Source organism: Mus caroli, unplaced genomic scaffold (genome assembly GCF_978045245.1).
Source record: "Mus caroli unplaced genomic scaffold, Mus_caroli_1 scaffold_18, whole genome shotgun sequence".
Taxonomy (NCBI): domain Eukaryota; kingdom Metazoa; phylum Chordata; class Mammalia; order Rodentia; family Muridae; genus Mus; species Mus caroli.
The window spans coordinates 7,972,147-7,994,246 of record NW_028227273.1 but is presented as its reverse complement, the minus strand read 5'-3'; the positions used below and the strand labels follow the sequence as shown (position 1 = coordinate 7,994,246).

At 48.1% G+C, this 22,100-nt stretch overlaps 1 protein-coding gene across 1 annotated transcript in view; it reads left to right on the top strand.

Moving 5' to 3' along the window:
• The window catches only part of Epas1 (endothelial PAS domain protein 1), an 82,796-nt gene that overhangs the window by 40,821 nt on the left and 19,875 nt on the right, over positions 1–22,100 (top strand). The window contains exons 2-6 of the mRNA XM_021185964.3: positions 4,391–4,581; positions 13,149–13,300; positions 13,714–13,798; positions 17,309–17,427; positions 17,535–17,740. Coding sequence (XP_021041623.1) covers positions 4,391–4,581; positions 13,149–13,300; positions 13,714–13,798; positions 17,309–17,427; positions 17,535–17,740 — 753 coding nt within the window. The remainder of the gene's footprint in view (positions 1–4,390; positions 4,582–13,148; positions 13,301–13,713; positions 13,799–17,308; positions 17,428–17,534; positions 17,741–22,100) is intronic.

Here is a 22,100-nt window from a genome sequence, read left to right as displayed (position 1 = left end):
CTACTGTAAATGAATGTGGAAAAGGAAATCTCCCACCCCTAGCTGCAGTGTGGTAGGAAGGACTGTGCAGTGTGGTAGGGAGCGTGCAAGGCTACTTGATGTTGGGCTTGATCAAATAACACCTCACTGTAAGTCAGCTCTACAGCAACGGGGGCTGTGTGCGTCCTGCCTTCCTGCTCCTCCCAGTCTGAACTCCAATACTGGCCTTACTCCCTGGGTCCTAGGATGTCCCTAAGGTTATTGGGTGCTTATCCAAAGACAGAGCTGTCCAAGCCCCAAGGACTGCTTTGCACTGTGTCTTTCTTTCTAAGTCTCAACCCTCCTCCCTTTCCCATAGTGTGGATGGGGATCTGAGTGGTTAGGAAGGTCTGTAATAACACTGGACATGTCAGAACGGTTCAATGGTTTCCTTGCTGCATGGGGAAAAATTGGGGTGTTGGGACCCAGAGAAGCTAGGACTGAGACAAGTGATTTAGTCTCTGTAGCTCCTGTCTCAAAGAGTTATTATGAAACTCAACTGCAGTAACATATATTCCTTTTAGAAAATGTCTTGCAAACCCCTAAGCGTTATAAGGGCAACATTGTTATCACTCCCAGTTAGCAGAATCCTGCCTCACTGCCTTTGCTATTAGCAGGTTTGTCTCTGATCCTCTAGCTAAGGACTGCAGGTGTAGGCGATCCCTAACTGACTACTTACTTCTAGAGAAGGAGACTTGTGCTGTGACCACAGGGGCCAGCATGGTCCCCGCAGGCCAACTCTGGTGTGTGTAAGGACAGGCAGCCAGAACCACATTTAGGTGGTGTGTTTGGAACACCACATATGATACAGGCCATCTCGTGGGAACAGGAGAGGGATGGGAACCAAGGATGGGAAAGGAACTTAGGAAAGAAAACCAACGTGGAGTAAGGAAGTACCAAGTCTCTCCGAATCAAGTACTTAGGATAGGATATCTTTTTAAGAGAAGCCAATGGATTCTAATATGTAAATTGTGGGACACATTCAATAAGGATAAGCAAAATGTGGTCATTGTAGGACCCATCTTGGAAGAAAAGTGTTCCAGGAAATGAAACACATTGTCGGCTTAGGAAGATGCCCAGATATAATATGCAGAGCCAGTCAAGATCAGCCCGTGTGCCATAGCCTGGTCCCCTCAGACAGCCTGCTTATCGAGGACGGACAGGTGCCATGCCAGAGTCCAGATGCAGCTGATTCTCAGGGCATGGATGCCCAGGGTAGCCAGACAATGGATCTTCAATCTGTCCCGATAGTTCTGATTGCCAGAGAACCTTCTAGGGATTCTGCACCCATTTTATCCTGATAAGACATGGAGTCGTCTTCCTACTTTACAGATGCAGGAACCAGAGCCCAGAGAACGTGTTTTCTTCTCCAGATCGAGATGGGCAGATAGCACTGTGGCTTCGTACAAGCTCGGGCTTCTGTTATCTGTGCCTTCATGTTAATTATTCTTTTTCAGGGTTGCTAATTAAATGATTTCAGTGTTACAGATTTTTGTCTATTTTTCCAAGAGTCAACATTAGACATCTCTGGACTATGTCAAGATTAACTAGGCAATCTAATTAAAATCAAGCTAGTTCTACAGTGAAACTGGAAAAAAAAAAGGTAGCTAAAGGGAGTGCACAACTTTTTAAACCAGGGACCTGCCTCAGGGTCTCAGCCATCTAAATGTTAAAATGTTGAAGTTGCCTCTTTCCGGCTAAGGAAAGGTTCTGCCCCTTATGGGGGGGGGGGGTAATGTTCTATCACCAGCTCTGCCACTAATTAGATAATTGCTCTAAGCACAGAACTTAACTAAATTGGGTCTCAGTTTCCAAGTCTCTGAAATGGAGACAATGGTTGCAAGGATAAAATTAGTCAGCCTGTCTGCTCCCTGACAGGAAGGGCCTACGTAGCTCCTGGTTGTAAGACCTTGGAAAAATGGCATGGTATGTTCTGGGCCTCAGTTTTCCTATCTGTAAATTGCACAATGTCTACCGAGCCGTGTCAGTAAGAAGATGTAATGGGGTGATATGTAGTTGTCGGTGCAGTGACTGAACATGTCTGTATCAGTAAGTGTTTATGTAGCTGAAGGAGCTTAGCCAAACCCAGACTTATGCCAAAGAGAACCCAGACTCTAGCTAGCCTGTTCCCCACAACTCAGCCACGGGGGTAGAGGGCGCAGACGGGAGAGCTTGTTCTTGGTATCGTTGTTAATACACGGCCTGTGGTGACTGCTTCACGGCATAGCTGCTCTGGATGTTAACAACAACAGGATCAGGCGCTGATCCTGCTGCTGTCCGGAAGCGTGAGGGCTGGTACTGAGGAGGGCAATTCAGGATCTCCTACCTGGACCTCAGGAGCCAGAGCTGTGGTACTCCAGTGCAGCCATTCCTCCTGTGAGCCCTTAAGGTATCCCACCCTAAGGAGCTCAGGATTGAGATACAAAATCCAGGGACCAATAATGGCCCTTAAAGTCTGGTAGAAGATGCAAATTCTCCCAGAGGTCAGGTTCTGAGGGGTGCGAAGGGTGGGATAGAAATAGAGAGGTGTGGGATTTCTGAGAGCTGAAAGGCAGGGAAGGGGGAGAAAGGGAGACAAGGAAAGCCAAGGAGTGAGGGGACAAGAAAACCCATTTCCCTCTTTCACAACTTCTCACAAGGTTCTGCCTGACCATCCATGTTATGTGGCTCTTCCTGCAGTCTGGTATCCAATGGCTAATCCATCTGGGGGCCTAGATGGCCTGCAAATGAAGTGTGCTCTGACGTCGAAACAGGGCTTCTGCCTCAAATCTGCACGGGGATGAGAGGCATGCCAGCATTCCAGGAAGCCCCAAGGAGTGATGTTCTGTCCAGATAACGACATGCTCAAAGACAGGCAGAAAGGAGAGCAACCCCTAGGTCTGGCTACCTCAGAGGGTAAGGTGGCATGAGCCAGCCTGGAGCTGACTAGAAGAAGGCCTTGAAAGCCACAAAGCAACTGGACATCTACAGAAGCAAATACCAAGTTAGTTTCTTTATTAAACAAGCAATATATGTTATTTATAGAAAACACAGGAAAATATCGCTAATCACTTGGTAGGCCAGGGAGGGCGAGCTCTCTAACTAACCCCGTTACTCAGCAACTCCTACTAATGGCCTAGACTCTGGGGTTGCCCTGCCAGGGGCAGAGTTCACTTACCAGCTGGCAGGCACGGGTGAGTTACTTAGCCTCCGTGGGCCTGTTTTCTTATCTGTATATTAGAGATGCTAATAGCAGCTACCCTCACAGCAAGTTGTGAAATTTAAAGATGCTAACACTGTACTGTCTGAAAGCTGAAAGAGTAGCTGAACTATAATAAAAAAAACCTGTCATCATGACGCTGTGACCATTGTAAAAATGTTTGCTACTTAACTGCATTCCCTGTGTAGCACACAGGAAGTGCTATGTGGGACCTGTACAGTTTTTTGAGGACATGATTGCCCTGTGTTGCTGATAGGTTGTCTTTTCATGGACAGATTGTTGCTAACGTTTGCTTATAGTGGAATGTGCCCGGTGCTAAAGGCTTCACATAAATAAATGGTCACAGTAAGTCCTCACAGTTACTGGTTACTGATGAGACACTTAGGCAGCTTCATGGTAGAATCTGACGAGTTAGCAGGCAGATACTCTGACAGGGTTTCTCTGTATAGCCCTGGCTGTCCTGGCACTCACTTTGTAGACCAGGCTGGCCTCGAACTCAAAAATCCGCCTGCCTCTGCCTCCCAAGTGCTGGGATTAAAGGCGTGCGCCACCACGCCCGGCTTTAACTCTGTCTTAACACATCTTCTCCTACAGCAAGCTGTGAGGTTTAGCAGGTACAGTTAGATGTTGTTCATCTCTCTTAGGTGAGTGTCAGCCTCAGTGATGAGGTTGGTACCCACTGCAGCTACCACCCTTGGAGGTCTATGATTCTGGATTGCAAATGGAGGTGTGTTGTCTGCCTCATGTTCTCTTGGCCTTTACTGATGTTTCCAGACTCTAACCTGCCGTCTCTCAGATCAGAAACAGGGTCTTAGGTAAGCCAGGGCTGGTCTGACTGTAGCTTCTTCGCCCTTCTCTTTCCATTGGTGCCCTTTGACCCTGTCCTCAAACTTTGTTCATTAGTTTAATTAAATCTTTGCTAACACCACCCACGTGAAGCCCAGTTCTGGCTCCTGCAGGAATACAGAAGAAAGCTATTTGAGAAGACACCAGTGCGCAAAAGCAGAGTCAATACCAAAAGGCGGCGCTCGCTCATAGCTCCCCTGGGCTGAGCCAGATGGGTTCAGTGGGAGAATCAACTTCACGGTGACTGTGGGGGTGAGTGGGTCACGACCGCGAGTGTGAATGGATGACGGCCACATTCCAGGACTAACCCCTCGTTTCTTTATGTAGGAGCAGCTCCGAGCTGAGGAAGGAGAAATCCCGAGATGCCGCGAGGTGCCGGCGCAGCAAGGAGACGGAGGTCTTCTATGAGTTGGCTCATGAGTTGCCCCTGCCTCACAGTGTGAGCTCCCATCTAGACAAAGCCTCCATCATGCGCCTGGCCATCAGCTTCCTTCGGACACATAAGCTCCTGTCCTCAGGTAAGGCTTGACAGGTCCTGCCCCAAGCTGGCATCTACCTAGGCCTTGCTCCAAGACACATCTACAGATATCCACTCACAGAAGATGACACATGGCCTTTAGTGTTATATTTATTTATTTGCGTGTGAGTGTATACATGTGGGTCAGAGGACAACCTTTGGGAGACCATTCTGTTCTCTTCTTCCATCATCTGGGATCTGGGATCTGGGACTTGAACTTGGGTTCTCAGGCTTAGCAGCAAATGCCTCTAGCCACTGGACCCTCTAGCTGGCCCTGTTCCTTCATTTTAGCATCTCCCCTCTGGCAATGATCTTCTCATGAGTTCACCCAGGGAAGAGACCAAAGACAGGCTCAAGTGAGAGTGTGAGGTGCTCCCAGAGGTTGGAGAGCCGAGAGCAGCTTCTACTGGAAGCCCAGCTCCAGTACCTCTGGACCTCTGGCGAGAGTCCCACTCCACACTGTGTTGACTCTGCAGGAAGCCTTTTATTCTTGTCTTCCAGCTACATCTCTAGGACATCAGAAATCTATCTCTCGGAACCTTGGTTTCCTTGCCTACAAACTGGAATTAGCCAGGCATACTGCCTGGGAAGACAGGGGTAGAAAACGGGGGGAATATTGGGGCACTATAGGAATGAGTGGAGACAGCGGCTCAGCTGTATTCGTTCTTGCTGGGATAGCCCCCGCCATAGAGGACAGCCTCGGGCACCTCTCACTGCTCAGCTGATCTGTTCTTCTTTCCCTCATATCTCTTTACCAACAGTTCATAACAAATGTTTTCTTTCCTTTCTCAGAGTTCCATTCCTCAAAAATCATTTCCTGTTAGACCTCACCAGGAAGAGGCAGCCTGGGGTTTCCACTTTCAGATCCTATGTGCAGTCTTGTCAGATTTATCAGTTCTGTAAGGAAACTGGGCAGCATATAGCTGCCAGGCTGGCACTACAGCAGGGCAGTGTCTGAGGCATGAGCAAGGGAGGCAGGCAGTCAAGGGGGAAAGAGATCCCATGGCTCATTTTCAGTTTTCCTAAGTGAGTGTGTCACTCTGGAGATGACTCTTTCTGCCATCCTGTAACAACATGGCTATTCTGGGAAAGAGCCCCCTGCACAGAGGGGATCCAGCATGAGGCGGGGACGCCAGACTAGCCTGTGCTATTCTGGGCCCTGTGCACAGGAAGGATATATGGGAAAGACCTTTGGAGGTTAGAATGGCTGCTCATCCCATCGTCCTCCCCTAACCCCCAGGCTGGAGGCTAAGCCCGCGCTGCAAGGCTGAGGTGACCGTGCTGTTACAGAAATGAGCAGAGAGTGGAGAAAGCAAGGGTGGAGCTGCTGCACACACAGCAGGGCAACAGCAATTACTCAGATTTAGACGGTGAAACTGGTTGAGGGACGCTCAGGCTAAGGCCTTGCAAAGCCTGGACTGCTAAATAAAAAGGCAGACTCGGAGGAGTCTCACCCATGCCCCATGCATGCCTTCCTTTTACAGAGGTTTGTCCTCTTGGAGAAATGAGGACGACAGTTCAGTGATTTGTAGGATTTTGCAAAGCCTGTCAGGCAAAAAAAGAAATGTAGATAAGGGGCAGGGAGCCAATGTCCAAGTGAAGCAGCTGGAGCCTGACCAGGACTAGCCAGGAGCAGTGGGTGGACAGGAGGTTCTGAGAGCTGTGTCTTGCTGCCGTAGCAGGGACACATTGTCTGTGCTCGCCCACACAGAAGCCTGTGTGTCTTCCTCGATGGGTCGAGGTTGATTTGCAGAGGGCTTGGCTAGGGTTGGATCTTCCGAGCTTATCTGCCCTCATGTGTCCTGGTGCAACCCCTCCCACACTCCACGTACTACATAAAGCCACAGATACATGAGCAGACATCACATGTCCCAGCTCAGGAGCTCTGAGCCTTGAGAACAAGGACTGCCTACTCTCTAGACAGCACAAGCACAGACAGACCAGAACCCTTGGCACGTCAGCTATGGGGTTCCCAGTCCTGAAGAAAGAAAAGTTAGAGATTGATAAGTTTTGATCATCTGGTCCTGGTGACCTTAAAGAAGTGCTCCTGAGTCCAGCCACGGAAGGAGATGTGGCTTAGTTCTCCTTTTCTGCCATTTCTCGAGGCTCCTACCAGGCACTCTCGGGACTGGTTATTTCCAGAAATGGAATGTAAAATAAGCCTTTTCCTCCCCACCCACCCTTTGTTTTAGTGTGTGCATGCGTGCTCTGGAGAGGTTAGGGAAGAGCGTCGAGGTCTTGCTTGAAGACTTTTACCTTCCTTCTTTTAGACAGGACCTCTCGTTCGACTCGAAGCTCACGATTTTAGCTAGGTTGGCTGGCTGGCAAACTCAGAGGATCCTGACTGTGCAGGTCAACATCGGGGTTCCGGGCACACACAGCCAACCTGTCAATGCTGAGGACTCAAACTCACATCTTCATGCCTGGGCAGCCTGGGCTCTTATGCACTTAGCCACCCAAGTGGCTAATTGTTTTAAAATTTCACCTATTATTTGCATGTGTTTGTGGAGGGAGGAAAGGACAACTTTTGGGAGTTGATTCTCCCTCCCCACCATGGATAGGGTTCCAACCATGTTGTCAGGCCTGAAGAGAAGGCCTTTTTTACCTGCTAAGCCATCTTCTCAACCCTGAACCATAGGTCTTTATGTTTTGTTTTTGTTGGTTAGTTGGTTGGTTGGTGGTTTATTTTTGTTTGTTTGTTTGTTTGTTTTTTGAGACAGGGTTTCTCTGTATAACCCTGGCTGTCCTGGAACTCACTCTGTAGACCAGGCTGGCCTCGAACTCAGAAATCTGCCTGTCTCTGCCTCGCAAGTGCTGTGTTTGTTTGTTTGTTTGTTTGTTTTATGTGACAAAAAGTTTAGAGGATCTTTGACCAGATATCCTCCTGCACTTTGCTTATTGGTGTGGCTGCCATCTCTCTTAGAAACATTGTACACAGCTTTATCTCATTGGACCGCAGAGCCCATGAAACATTGTTGGATGATATGAAAGTCTAGCCTGCTGTACAAGTTATAGCTTTGAAGTAAGTCTAACAAAAGAAACGATGTAAGAGAAAAGCCAGAGTGAACACTAATGTCTTTGGACCCACCTTTTAGCAGTTATGTGTTACAGTGTTACAACATACACTTTCCCAACTCAAAACAAACTACAGACTCATTACTTAGGCAAGCAGAGTTCTGTATACCTCAGAGTTCAAACGCCTAAAAAATACCAGGCTTAGCATTAGGGCCAGTTTCTTCTTTACTTAGCAACACACTTCCTTTGATTTTCACAGTAGGCTGCTGTGTGTGGGAATGTTGGGGAGGAAGCCTCCGCGCTGAGAACTCCAGGCTGAGTCGGGCCACAGTTGAGATTCATATCACAGGAAACAAACCGAAACAATAGCTTTACGATACTTGCTTCTACACTGGCCCAGGAGGACAGAACACACTGTGGCGGGAACATGAGTGGAAATATCACTTGATTGTCTTAAATCCAGATGAACCCTGTGCTCTGGGGCTGAAGTGGAGTCGCTTCTGAGTCCCAAGAGCTTTAGATCTCGGTAAATGTATAGAATGTGCATTCGCCCCAATTCTGATTTGAGGCTTCCCAGACTCATATGTAAAAAATCAAATTCTCATTACTGCAGAGTTGGAGATCAGCACAAAGCCAGGTTTCTAGACATAAATGTCAAGTTTATTTTTGATTATTTTGATTTGAATGTGTTTATGTTTTATTCCTGGCATTTGCCTAGTGAAGTCACACAGTCTGCTCAGGATATGATTCTCCCATCCCTGAGACGTTAAAATCCAGGACATGGTTTTAAAGTTTTCACCATGACTTCTCAGGAAAAGTGGGACAAAGGGGACAGAATTACAGCAGCAGATGTGGCTTCTGTGCCCTCCTATGCCTTGTGGTAAGACCTGTTTTCCCTGGTTTTCAGCCCAATTGTTTTACTGTCCCACCTCCCCCGGCCCCACCTATATTCAAAATCAAGGCCTTTTCTGTCCTGTTTGGAAGGAGGCCAGTAAGATGATTCATGCCAGGATGTTACTGGCTGAGAGCAGCCAGCGGTCCCTTCAAGAAAGTCTAACTTGCTTATAGCATTCTCTTAAAGCAAAGAGTCTGACCAGTCAGCGATAGTCACTGACTGTAGGGCCCCATAGCATTTTATGAAGGCTAGCGCAGCAAGCAAGGGTGGGGGAGCAGGTGTGGAAAGAACAAAATAAAAATCTCCAATGCTGGACTTGTGGGGCACACCAGGAGAGCAGCAGCAAGGCCAGGTGAGATCTATCACTCTGCAGAAAGTGTGAGATAGCCCAAGCCGGCTCACAGTGCGGCATAAGGCACAGCCGAAGATACAGTAAGTGGCCCACACTCTTTATGTTGGCCGTCAGTGTGCGGGGAAGACGTGTGCACTGTGTCGCTGGGAGGGGAGGCACTGATAGGCACAACCTTTGAAAGGAATGACCCTGCGGAGATAACTAAGTAGCAAACACCAGGGAAGTAGAAAACCTGTATCGGAGCTTGTTAGGAACAATGTAGCAGTTCTAGAGTTTCCTGAAGATGGAAACATCTAGAAGGATCATCCAGGTGAAGTAAGAAAGCAGCCTCACGGCTGGCACAGTCAGGCCTCAAAGACCCAGTCAGAAGCCACCTGCTCTGCCACCTGCTAGTTCACGCAAGGCAAGTGGCTCTGCCATACTGGTGTGCCACCCAACATGGGCGGTGCTGCCTAAAGGAAATGAGCGGTGCTCCGGAAAAGGTGCTCCACAGCCTTCTCAGCGGCACATATCCTGGCTGTGGGAGCCATCAAAGCCTGTTTACTGGGGCTATTTTTAGCATTAAAGAATCTCGTGGTCCTTCTCAAAGGAGACAGTTCGTCTATACCAGTTCTTTGAGATTCGAACCCTGACAGATTCTGGGAAGCAAATGGCCAGGATGTAGAACCTGAGCTATTTAGACGACCCAGCCCAGTTCCTTAGCAAGCACCTACTTTATTTTGTACCAATGGTTTGCTCTCCGTTATAAGCATCCCCAGGAGGGGCTTAGGCTCTTCAACAGATGTCTTCCTGGCAGTTTGTTGGTTCCTGAAGGATGGGATTTCACCCCTCCTTGCAGTATCCCCAGCTCTCCCTGAGACAGGACTGAGTGTGTAATGAGTGCCGCTGTGAGCCAGGGAAGCCATGGAGGAAAAGCCTTAGTAACTGCAGTGAGGGAGGGAGGTCTGGTGTGCGCAGCCGCCAGGCATAGCAGTTTTTAGCAGAGTTGTGACAGGAGGCTCAGGGCTCTGGGTGCAGCAGGGGGATGTCTGCCTCCCTCTTGGCTGGGAGTGACCTGGCCAAGTTCCTTCAGAGACTCCCAGGAGGACAAGCAGGTGCTAAAAGAGCAAATAGTTCCACTGAAGGAAGGGGCCACACCCAAGCCGGGCTGCTCCAGGGTCGCAGGGAAGGGGGGAGGGTGCTATTGGCCATTGTGACTTCAGTCTCAAGATGTTCCATGTCTGTGGCCCCAGACACCCTTCTCCCTCCTCTCTAAAGGGCAGTCCACCTGCCACTGTAGCCAATTTCGCCACCTCCTGGAAGTAAGCGTACTGGACAGTTCAGAAAGGCCGCTTGGCTGTGCCGGGCCTGTTAAAAACAGGAAACTTTAAGCAGAACTATTTTCTCTGGGTCTAGTTAACCCAAATAGGTTGTCTTGGGATTACTCCAGATTTTGAAGTCAGTGTTGCCACTGAGATCAAAGAAGCTGAAGTGAAAATAAATTCTCAGTAGGCCTCAGCGCTAGCCTCTGTCTGTCTGGAGAAAGTAGCCACCTCGCCCTGTAACCCAAATGCAGCTGAAACCTTCTAGCTCATTTCCGGGGTCAGGCACCCTTTGCCCAGACTGGCTGGTTTTCCTGACGTGGGGGATAGTCTTCAGCACGTGGTCCCTGGAGCGACAGCTTTGACACCCTCTGAACATTTTTTGTTGATGTTGTTGTTGTTTTTAAAGGAAGAAAAGGCACTTTTTCAGCTTCCCTGAATTAGGAAGGAAGCCTGGGAGGAGGTGGAACCTTCCAGCACCACCCTGGGTGGGGTGCGGCCTCCTCATACTAGCCAGGTCTTGAGCTCTGGGCTCAGCTTAAATTTTCAGCAGAGGGTTCCACGTTTTTTACTTTGCACAAACCCCCTAAGTTGCATAGCAGTCCTGGGCCTGCCAGGAGGTCCTGGCCCACCCTCTCTGCCTGCCTTCTGTCCTCCAAGCCAGGGGAAGGTGGATGCTCCCTGGAAGTGATCACATTCGCCCCGGCTTCACTTGCTCCTCTATCGTGTGCTCATCCTCATCCGTCTGGAAGATGCTCAGCTCCCGGAGAGCATCAGACAGGGACCCTAGGATGGTATCTATCGGGTGCAGCACAGGTGGTAGAAGCTTTAGCTGCTGGAACTAGGTATGGAGAGAAGGCATTGCTCTCACTGTGTCCCTCCCATCCCTTCGGGGGAACTAAAGGAACATTACCAGGAGAATAAATAGTCTCACTCTCTTCTTCTGCAGAAATGACAAGATCTGGGATTCAGACATGGTCTCTGGTTCTGTGCCCTGAAACGTAGCAGGTTCCCCAGCAGTCCCAATAAAGCAACTTTATAGGAACAGCTACACATTTGGGTCTGTTCTTCTCACATTTATGGGTTCACAGGCAGTAAGACAGGAGAATTAAATATACGCATGGTCCTTGCTTCTTCAAGGGCCTTTGATGTTGACTAAATAGCCTAAGTGATATCTATCTAATTGTATTTTACACTCCCCAGGGGAGTCTCCATTTGAAAGGCTCTTTTTGCATCAGTGGATATTAACTCTCTTAAGTCTAAACCTATTCTCTAAGCCTCTTGTTCTGTAAATCAAGCCAGGCGTTCTTGGACTGTTGCTTACGCTAGATGAATACAGACTGTGGTCGCGTTGTTTCTACACATTACGTAGCCTTGGCTAGACTTGAACTCACTATGTAGACCAAGATGGCCTGGAATTCACAGAGATCCACCTGCCTCTGCCTCCTGATAGCTGGGATTAAAGACCTGCTCTAACACACCTGGTTAAATCCAGATTTCTAAAGCACACACATATTTGACATTAAATAATGAACAAGAAGAGGGCATAGCCTGTGGTCTGAGGATAACAGCCAGGAGCCGGAACAAGAGCTGAGCTTAGATTGCAGAGGTGGACTTGGTAGTCCAGGACACACAGAGTGCATGGTTGGGGGTAGATTTCCCCCACAACGCCCCCTAGTGTCTGCCTCTTGTCCCTCACGGCTTTGTGCCTCTAAGTTCCATTCTCTTTCGACTATTCTATGTGCTATCTATCCCCAGACTTATGTCCCCAAAATCATGCTCTGAGAAGCCACCTCTCTGCCCCTTGACTGGAAGAGGAGCTTTGGGACACTGGCCTCCCTTATTGGCCCATGATCTTCTGCCTCTAGCTGGACTCTTCTCTGTCCTGGGAGGAAGCCTGTCTGTGTGTTCTGCAGTGGTGGCCCAATCCTGTCCAGCTGCCTGACAGACCTCTCTTTCCATACTCATGTGAACTCACATTCCAGATGAATTTGCAAATTGTTCTTTCTAACTCTATGAAGAATGGAGCTGGAATTTTGCTGGGGATTGCGTTGACTCTGTAGAATGCTTTCGGCAAGATGGCCATTCTCGCTATCTTAATCCTGCCAATCCATGAGCATGGGAGATATTTCATGTTTCCTCTCCATCCTACGTCTTCTCTTTTAGAGTCATCTCTCCTCTGACTGCTGGAGCTTATGCTCTCTGCACCCCTTCTTTGGTACCCCATGGTAATGTGCATGAGGGCTTATTTAGCTTTGTGAGGTTGTGAGCCACGAATTCGCCACCTTGGCTCTGATTTGAGATAGTAATGGTGTCTTAGAGGAGGGAGCAGATGAGGTAGAGCTTGCAGACGTTGGTACCATTTTAAGCAGTTAATTTACTTAACCTTACAATTCATGAAGATGGGAATCGCTATCCTGGTTTGCTGGTGGAGGACTCCGGTGTTCAAACAAAGTCATAAGCAAGTGAGAAGCAGATGTAGGAATAGATACAATATTTGACTCCAAAGCTTGTGAGGTGGTTGAACGTGGCCCTGCACTTAGCTCCTGGGGCTTCCAAACATTCTAGACATCATAGCCTTTGGAAAAATGGCTTAACTCAGAAGTCTTGCACTATAAAATGAGACTGCAAATGGTACATGCCTCGTGAGTTATTGAAAAGCCTATGTAGAGTGTTTAATGCCGGGTCTGTCTGTGGTTAATATTCCACTTATGTTAGCAGCTAAAATAACTGCTGCTGCTGCTGCTGCTGCTGCTGTGAGGTCTAGCGTTCTATCTGTAGACTCTACCCCCATCCTTCCTATTGGTACAGCAAATTCTGCTGCCACAGAAACCATGCTGTCCCACAGTCATTGTCAATGTGGCTTGGGTGTTCCACCAGGCATGTGGCAAATGCTTAGATGGTTGGCAGTGTGCCTTTCCCTGTGCCCTGGAGCCATGCCTGTCCCCTCAGTCATGTCTGTTTTAACACTCGTGCCCCTCTTGTTCATTCCACTCTCTCTCCAGTCTGCTCTGAAAATGAATCCGAAGCGGAGGCCGACCAGCAAATGGATAACTTGTACCTGAAAGCCTTGGAGGGTTTCATTGCGGTGGTGACCCAAGATGGTGACATGATCTTTCTGTCGGAAAACATCAGCAAGTTCATGGGACTTACCCAGGTGACACCCTCTGCCTCGTTCAGTAGGAAAAACATGTCTTTATTTGGGGGATAGACACTAACGGGAGGTCCTAGGCACAGTCTTACTTGACTTTTCCTTATGCATTCCCATATGATGATGACAGTCCTTAGGACTTCCCAATGTCATGGGGCTTGACATTCCTTGCGGCTGCCCTGACAGGTCTCTTCTAGCTAGATTAACTTGGCAAAAGTATGAATCAAGCCCTTGTTGCCATCAACACTGCTCTGTTACGTCTGTAAGTCCATAGACCCAATATTGACTGGAGACTATTGATAACCACTCAGTTCATCCCCCTGCCTGTCTCTGAATGCAGACATTATCCTAGCTTCCTCTTGGAGTCTGAATGACTTCGTCGCTAGGAGTAACAGTGTCTGGCCTTGCTTTTGAAACAGGTAGAACTAACAGGACATAGCATCTTTGACTTCACTCATCCTTGCGACCATGAGGAAATCCGTGAGAACCTGACTCTCAAAACCGGTAAAGTGTTATTCTTTGTTCCCATTCTTCTCATGACCACCCCCTGCCCGCAAAGCCTGCACAAATAGCCCAAATGGATTATGTTCCATAGGTACAGTTGGACTAGCTCCTGGGTGAGAATACAGCTGTTGAGATGAGGCCCAGCACATAGAATAGCTCCTAATGGCCATCCATGGTGCCTGATGTCACACTACGAGGTCAGGGTGCCATTTCATCATCACCTGAGATCAATCATCTCCGCCAAGCGACACCACCCAAACCAATAGCTTCATCTATGCCTGATTATTTATGGGAGCTACAGGTGCCCTTTGTCGTGTATCAAGCCACCCAACACACACAGGCTTAAGCAATCTCCCACATTTCTGTGGATTCTGTGGGCAGGTCTCTAGCTCTATGTGACATCAGCTGGATTGCAGCCATCAGGGGCTAAACTAGGTTGAAGTGATTAAAATGGCTCACCTGGTGTGCTGCTGGGACAGTGACCACAGCTCTCAGTCTATGGAGCCTCCCGGTAGCCGTCCTCATATGAAGACTCCAGAGCAGCCGCCTTGGATGACAGCTCAGGCCATGTATCTTCCTTCTCCCCTGTAGAGTGCAGCTGCAGAAGCCCACAGACCATCCTAGGCCCTAGTCCTGAAATAGGCATGTTACCACTTCTAACCCTGTTCGGCTGGCGAGGGAAAGGTTCAGGCTTGCCCTGTGTCTCAGGTCCATGTCAAGAGGCATGACCGTAAGAATTACCACTGGAGAGCAGCTATGAAGGGAATGTGGAGATTTTCAGAAGAACTAAAACTTTGGTGCTGGAGAGCCGGCTCCGTGGTTAAGAATACTGGTTATTCTTCTGGGGACCTAAGTTGACCTCCCAGGTTCTTTGACTGGTGGTGGGTCACAACTCCAGCTTCAGGGAGATCCAGGGTCCTCCCCTAACCTCTGCAGGTATCTGCACAAATATGCCCATAAACACAAAGGTACAAACTTCAGTAAATCTTTCCAAACCATACGAAAGGAGCCATCACTGTAGGCAGCAGTGGCTTCCAATGACTGCTGAGATCCTCTCTGAACTTGAGAATCTATCACCGGTCTGGACAGACTGCCCACATCAACATCTTGTAAATCTGTCACCTGTCACTAGAATGGGGTGTGTGCTCATCCAACCTGAATAGCAAAGGCAGTGATGCCACGCCTGCGAGGCGGTGTTCTCGTTGCCATGTGTGCTGCAAAAGCGGAGGCTTTGTTGGCTCACCTCTCCTGTTGGTACAGAGTACTGTAATCCACACTCAGACTTACAAAGCTTTGTAAAATTATAACCACCTCCCTTTCCAATGCTGCCCCAGCCTCTCATCTGCATTGCTGCTTTCTATCCAAAGACCTTGGTCAACTGGCTTCCAGAGTACATAGGCTGGGGACCACCAGGAGTTTATTTGTCTTGCCTGTGGTGCCGAGAAACCCTAGGCTATATAGAATGATTGGTTCTTGGTGGTGAAGGGGCTATTGATCACAGACCTGCGCCACCATACTTGGCTTTCGGAAGCACTTCCTAAATAGGTGTCTCTCGTTGCTTCTCTTCTAGAGAACACTGCTCCCTGGGTTCTTTGTCTCAACTCAACTGCTGACCAAAACCTTTGTCTGAGCATCTGTGAACTGAACTAAGAATCTCAGTCCTGTGCTGTTCAAAGTCTTTCTTTTCAAATCGATGGCAAAAGATGAGGCCAAATCTAGGATCTTTTTGCTTTTATGTTTCTCTGACTCACAGCTGAGTGTCCTCCACTTATCTGAGGAAAACTCAGGTCTTTAGATTCATGAATGGGGATTTGAGATCAAGCAGACTCAGCCAGTCAGCAAGTCCTTGCTGAAAGGTTTCAGGCTGCTTAGACTCATGGTCTAAAAGCAAGGGGTCCGTGTGGATTCCTGGAAGAAGAAAAGGTTGGGAGACGGGCTGTGGAATGCTTTGATGGTGAGTGGAAAGCCTCAAACTCGGTCCTGCAAACAGTCAGAGACTGTTGAAGATGTTTAAGCTGAGATGATACTATCAGATGTCAGAATGGGGAGACTCCAATGATTAGCAAGTTAGGAGCCCACAATTACAACCCAGACTTAATCAGAAATGAATATTGAGCTCCCTCATTCCTAAGTCGGGGGGGGGGGGCTTTCTCAGTACAGTTATAACTTATCATATACAAACTCCACCTAACAACTAAAATTATAAGAAGCCTAATTATAGGAGAGACAGTTTATCAGAACAACATTCAAGCTGTCACTTAATGGGTTCTGCAGAAGAGGTTTAAATTCAGTTCAAGGATGCCAGTTCTTTTGATACACAGCTGTTTTAGACTGTGTCGGTCAAATCAAGGTTCCTTGGAGGTGTGGGTACAGAGGTTGGCAGCTTCTCTTAGAGCAGTGTGACTACTTGTTGGAAAGTTCTGAATTGCTCTGTGATGTTGGGCCTGTGGAGGCCAAGGATGAAGATGGCAGCGGTGTAGCCACAGTTGAGACACCATTGGCCTCATGTTTTCTGTTCTGCATAACAAGAAGCAGAAAACCTGGGCAGGCTTTGGAGATTTGTACTAAAGGAAAGAAGTTGTATGTTCCTTGTCTCGGTGATTTACTTAATCCTGAATGAAAGGTCATCTAATTGTTCTTTGTTTAAAGAACATCTTTAAGATAGACTTGTCTACCCAGTTCCAGTTAAAAACAAGGTGTGTGTGTGTGTATGTGTGAGTGTGTGAGTGTGTGTGTGTGTGTGTGTGTGTGTGTGTGTTCATTCCCCTCCCCTCCCCTCCCTGACGTGTGTCACCTTAGGAGGAAATTGATGAATGGCACATTATCCAGAGCATAGTCATTCGAGGATTCAGGTAGGATATTGGTTGCTCACATTCCTGAGAGACAGGCTAGCGAGAGCAGAGAGGAGTGTCCAAGGATAATTCTAACTGGACAGACTTATGTCTTATGGAGCAACCATGGTCACTCTCAGGTTTCCTGCTAGAGACCCAAGGCCTGACTGGGGAGAGACATCTGAAACTGTGGTGTAGCCTCACAGCTCTCAGGTGACAAACAGGTACAGTGTGTAGCAAACATGGCACAGCTCCTGCCTTCCAGGCCTTCCTGCTCCTGGGAATGCAGTCACATAGGAGCTCAGCCATCTTCCAAGAAATCTAACTTTTGCAGGGGAGCAGCTCTCTCCCAGGAGTCCCTCCACTGTGAGTCTCCACCGACCTGATGTTAGCTCGTAGCCCCTGGGTGGGACTGGCCATCACTAGAAGTTTTGTAAAAAAACCTTCCTTGACATATTTCTGTCCTCTAGTTCTGACCACAATTGAGCCAGCAAATTTGACTCAAGGCTCAAGGCGCAGCAGCAAAGGGACATCATTAGTATTTAAGCCATGAGGGCCTCTCTGCCCATGGCAGGCTACAAGCACTCTACTACAAACCACTAGGAGACACAAATACAAGTTGCCCAGAAACATTGTAATTTGGATTAATTAACTGGCTCCCACACCCTTCCCCACTCAGGTTCTGGTTTTGGGAAGAAGAGCAAAGACGTGTCCACCGAGCGTGACTTCTTCATGAGGATGAAGTGCACGGTCACCAACAGAGGCCGGACTGTCAACCTCAAGTCGGCCACCTGGAAGGTAGGATGCGTGGAGTCTCAAGAAAGAGCCAGGAGCAGGAGGTGCCTGAGGCCTCTCCCTCTTCTTGGCCGTCTCGGCCTTGTCTTACTTCTGTGCTTTGACCCCAGGTCCTGCACTGCACCGGGCAAGTGAGAGTCTACAACAACTGCCCCCCTCACAGTAGCCTCTGTGGCTCCAAGGAGCCCCTGCTGTCCTGCCTTATCATCATGTGTGAGCCAATCCAGCACCCATCCCACATGGACATCCCCCTGGACAGCAAGACTTTCCTGAGCCGCCACAGCATGGACATGAAGTTCACCTACTGTGACGACAGGTGGGGTGTTGGAACAGGGCGGGTCTTACCGGTGTGCGTCTGTGAGAGTGTGACAGCGAAGGGACGGGACTAGGACATGGTGTGGGATTGCTGGCTGCAAGTTTGTAGAAGGTAGCCTCCTTCCATGTGAAGACTTTAAAATGAAGAGAGCTAGGTTAGACTCTAACCCTCAGTTCCAAAGCAACTGGACGTTCTCTTGGGAGTGGGGGGCACAGAAGCCATAAAGACTGTGGACTTGGACTAGAGAGCCTAGCAGAGTCATCTGTGGTCAGTGTAGGCTGCTGTTCTCAGCTTCATTAAAGGGGAGACCACAGAGGATGCACAGGAAGGCATGCTGTGTGGTTGTCATTACATGCAGGTTTGTATAGACCACAGTTCCTATCCACTTGTGCTGCTGCTGCTGGGATGGAGATGTGGAGGACAACAGTGAGAACGGGTTGTGATGTGCAGTGGCTTGCACCAGGGTGAGGGAAGCCAGGTGAGAGGCCGCACCGGGCGTGCATGCCTCGCCTGAGTGAATGGCACCACTCATTGTGCCTGACTACTTCACTCAGCGTAAGCTCAGCTCTGCCATGTCTCTCGCATCAACCGTGTACTGCCTGACACTCGGAAATGAGTGACTTGCTCCTGGTGTGTTTCATAGGGTCATTCTGCGAGGAGGTCACAGTTGTGAACACACGTGGAAAAGCAGAATGGCATAGCCTGTGGAGGCTTTGTGTCTGAGCTCATTTCCATCCCTGGCTTCCCCAACGCAAGAGCTTCCTCCTGAGCTCAAGGCAGTAAGCTTGCCTCTGCAAGTCTGCGACCCACATGAGCCCAAAACAGCCTGGTCTTCCCCATAGCAGACCCCAAGGCAGAAGCTCCTGACAGCCCCCTACAGGCCCAGCTTCTCTCTTGCTCAGCTAGGTATCTAGGGGCATCTATTTTTTACAGGGAGACCTTTCTGGTTTCTAGGTTAGGTTTAGACCCGTCGCTCTGAGTCTAGATGGACCTGGTCTGTTGGCTGTCACTTATGGCCCCATTCAGAAGTTATGTAAACGATCCTTGACATATTCCTGTGTCCTAGTTCTGACCACAACAGTTAGGCGGCAAGGCACTGGGGGTTAGTGAGTATTTAAGTACTTAGGAAAAATTCCACAAGCTTATAGGGAGAGGAGCCTGAACTTCATTAGTCAGCACTGATGGCCGTCCTAGTGTTACCGTTGCTGTTATGGTGGTGGCCACTGGTGTTCAACACATCCAATCCGGTGTTTATAGGAATATTCTGAGCAGAAGATAGATCGGAGGTACGCCCTCTGCAGTTTTCAGAGAGACCTCGAAAGTCCTGGTGCCAGATCCATGACACCAGCTTTGAGGTGCAGTGGGACTTGGGATGCTTGTGCAGATACCCAGGAGTGGTCAGGGATGTGGGTGACAGGAGGGAGTTGCTCTGAAGCAGGGGAAACCAAACCCTCACCTGCCATCTCTAGAGAGCAGGAAAGGGATTGTAGAAAGGAGCTGGCAGGTGAGGGAACTATCTCCCAGAAAGGTTAATTTGTTGTTCATTTTCATTCATTATTGTGGTCTGAGTGGGTTTCAGGTAAAAGGGCTAGCCTTGGGTTAAGGGCAGAAGGGGACAGTCACAAGAAATGGCAGCCTAAAGGGACAAAGATGCCATGTACACACACACAGAGGTACCACGGTGACTTCCTTAGTTTGGCTCTCAGTACAGTGGGTGGACTTGATACTCACAGGAAGGATCCTGGGATTTAGAGATGTGGCTCGTCGTGCACAAGGAGATGCCGCTTAGGGTGGCTTAGGACACATAGTATTTTCAGCACACTCTTGCCTTCCAAGGGAGCTGATTGCATGGCCCAACGTGAATTCTGTTCTGCTAGGGAGCCGACTGCAGAGGGATGCAAACACAGAGTGCCCCACGGAGCGTTTAACCGATTAGCAGATTAGTTAACCAGGGTACAGTTAGGACAGTTAGTGAAGGGGCTATTTTAAGTGCTTAATCCCTTGGTGTTATTTCTCGATTGCTTTGGGTTGGGGGAGAGGCTTATTCTGTTTGCATGTGTTGAGATGTGGAGCAGTGTGTGTGTGTGTGTGTGTGTGTGTGTGTGTGTGTGTGTGTGTAAGAGGGGGAGGGAGAGAGAGAGTATACATACATACACTAACATGACCTTCTGAGAGATGTGCTCTAAACCCAGAGCCTACATGTGAGAGCCAGTGTAGAGCAGGGCTCCCCCATTTTACTCAGTGAATTATTTAGTTTGGTGACATCTGACATAGGAGGGGGACATCTGACACAAAGGGGATTGTGTCCCCTAACAAAAGCAGGAAAGAATCTGAAGAAAGGAAGTTTGAATCCACAATCAGATTTGAGTGAGTTTGATACTTTCTTTGGTTATGCTTATATGTGTGTGTGATATGTGTTTATATATATATATATATACATATACATATATATATATATACATATATATATCACATATATGTATATGTATGTATATGTGTATATGTATATATATATATATGATTATTAATTATGAGACAGTGAATACTTTAAACCCTCCAATAGTGTCTGTCATTTTCATATATGTACAGGGCACAGTTATGGCTTAAACAGTATTGCTTATCTGAAAATCTTGGAACTAAACATGTTTCTCATTTTCGAGTTTGGGGGAAGTTTTGCATGAACTGTCCTTAAGTGAATCCAGAAATTCAACATCCAAAATGCTCTAGGATCTGAAGCTTTTAAGTGTAATGTAGGCACACTTTGGGCATCAGATTATCAGATTTTCAGATGAAGAGTGCCCAGCCTGTGGACTGCTGTGGCTCTGGCAACAGGAGTCTTCACTTGCTTGGTCAGGCAAAAGAAAAATCTCGTCTTCCTCTAGCCCCCACCCTCTCAAGGCTGGCCCATGATTTGCAGCAATCCCCTGCCCCAGCATCCTGAGTGCTAAGGATGTCTTTATTGTCAGCATAATTAATATCCTCCTCTGCTGTGCACTCAAACATAAAAGTTGCAGTGTGTCTGTTTCCTAACATTCTTAGGGACTAACCCATGAGCTGTCACTGGGGAACAGCTGTCATAAACTGTTGTGTCACGGGGGAAAGAAGTCCCGGTGCCTGAGGGTTTGAGCTTGAGATCCGAGCAGCTTAGTGAAACCACAGGGAATTTGTAGTACAGAACAGAACGTGCCATTCATCCTGGAGGAAGACCCAAGCCATTCTCAAATCCTTTAAAAGGGGTGGGTTTTTAAATTCACGTGAGATGCCATCTAGTGGTCAAATAGAAAAACTGTGAAGGAGGCCAACTCCTCAAGATGAGGTTTTCTTAGAAAAAGCACATGTAATCTCAATGTGATTTTGTGAGTCTTCCTGTAACTTTGAAAGATGTATGAAAATTATAGTAAGCATTTAAAACTAATGAATAAAACCATTTAAAGAATGAACCACCAAAAGAATTTGAGAGCACCATGTTCCATCAAAACAATACAGGACATAGCCAAGAGTTAGGCTTGTAAGTTAGGAAGACTTGTGTATAATGCTCCTGCAGAGACCCCACCCCATACACATAATTACAGCTTCTTGTAGCTCTGCTTACAGGGACTTGAGCCTCTGGCCTCTGAGGGCACACGTACACGGGCACAAACACGTGCGCATATATGCATGCATGCATGCACACACGTGTTATCACGCACACATACTTAAATCTTTGGGGGAAAAGATGTATGGTGGCTTCACTCAAAGAACTTAGGGACAGGAAGACAGCTTACGTGAGGGAAGGCTTGAGGGCCATGAGAAGAATGTCCGTGAAGACCTGGGCGCTGAGATGGCTCAGCAAATAGAGGAACTTGCTGCCAAGCCTGGGACCCCGAGTTTGACCCCAGAACCCGTATGGACAGAGCTGATTTGCTGATTTCACAAGTAGTCCTCTAATCCCCCCCCACACACACACATACACAAACACACACACATACGCACACTATGGCATGTACACTCACACAAATAAATGCAGTTTTAAAGAGGAAATTATAAAGAACCATAAAGTGTGAGGCAGGCATGTGTGAAGACAGCTAGGAGGTGTATCAAGTCCAAGAGTAAAGCAGACTGGCTTTAAGCAAATTCGTTGTAAAATAATATGTTCTCTTTTGCACATTGGAGATGATTAACAAACTTTGCTGCTTTTTGTAATGGGTGGTATCGTCTTAATTTCAGGGTGATCTTTTGCAAGCACCGTGAATGTATTTTGGCCTCATATATAATTGATTCCAAGTACTTTAGCAGGCCTGTACATTGCCTTTCTCCAGACATCTCCGTTAGGGGTTATCCAATGCTTCTTTAGATCCCGACGTTAGACTCTAACGTACTT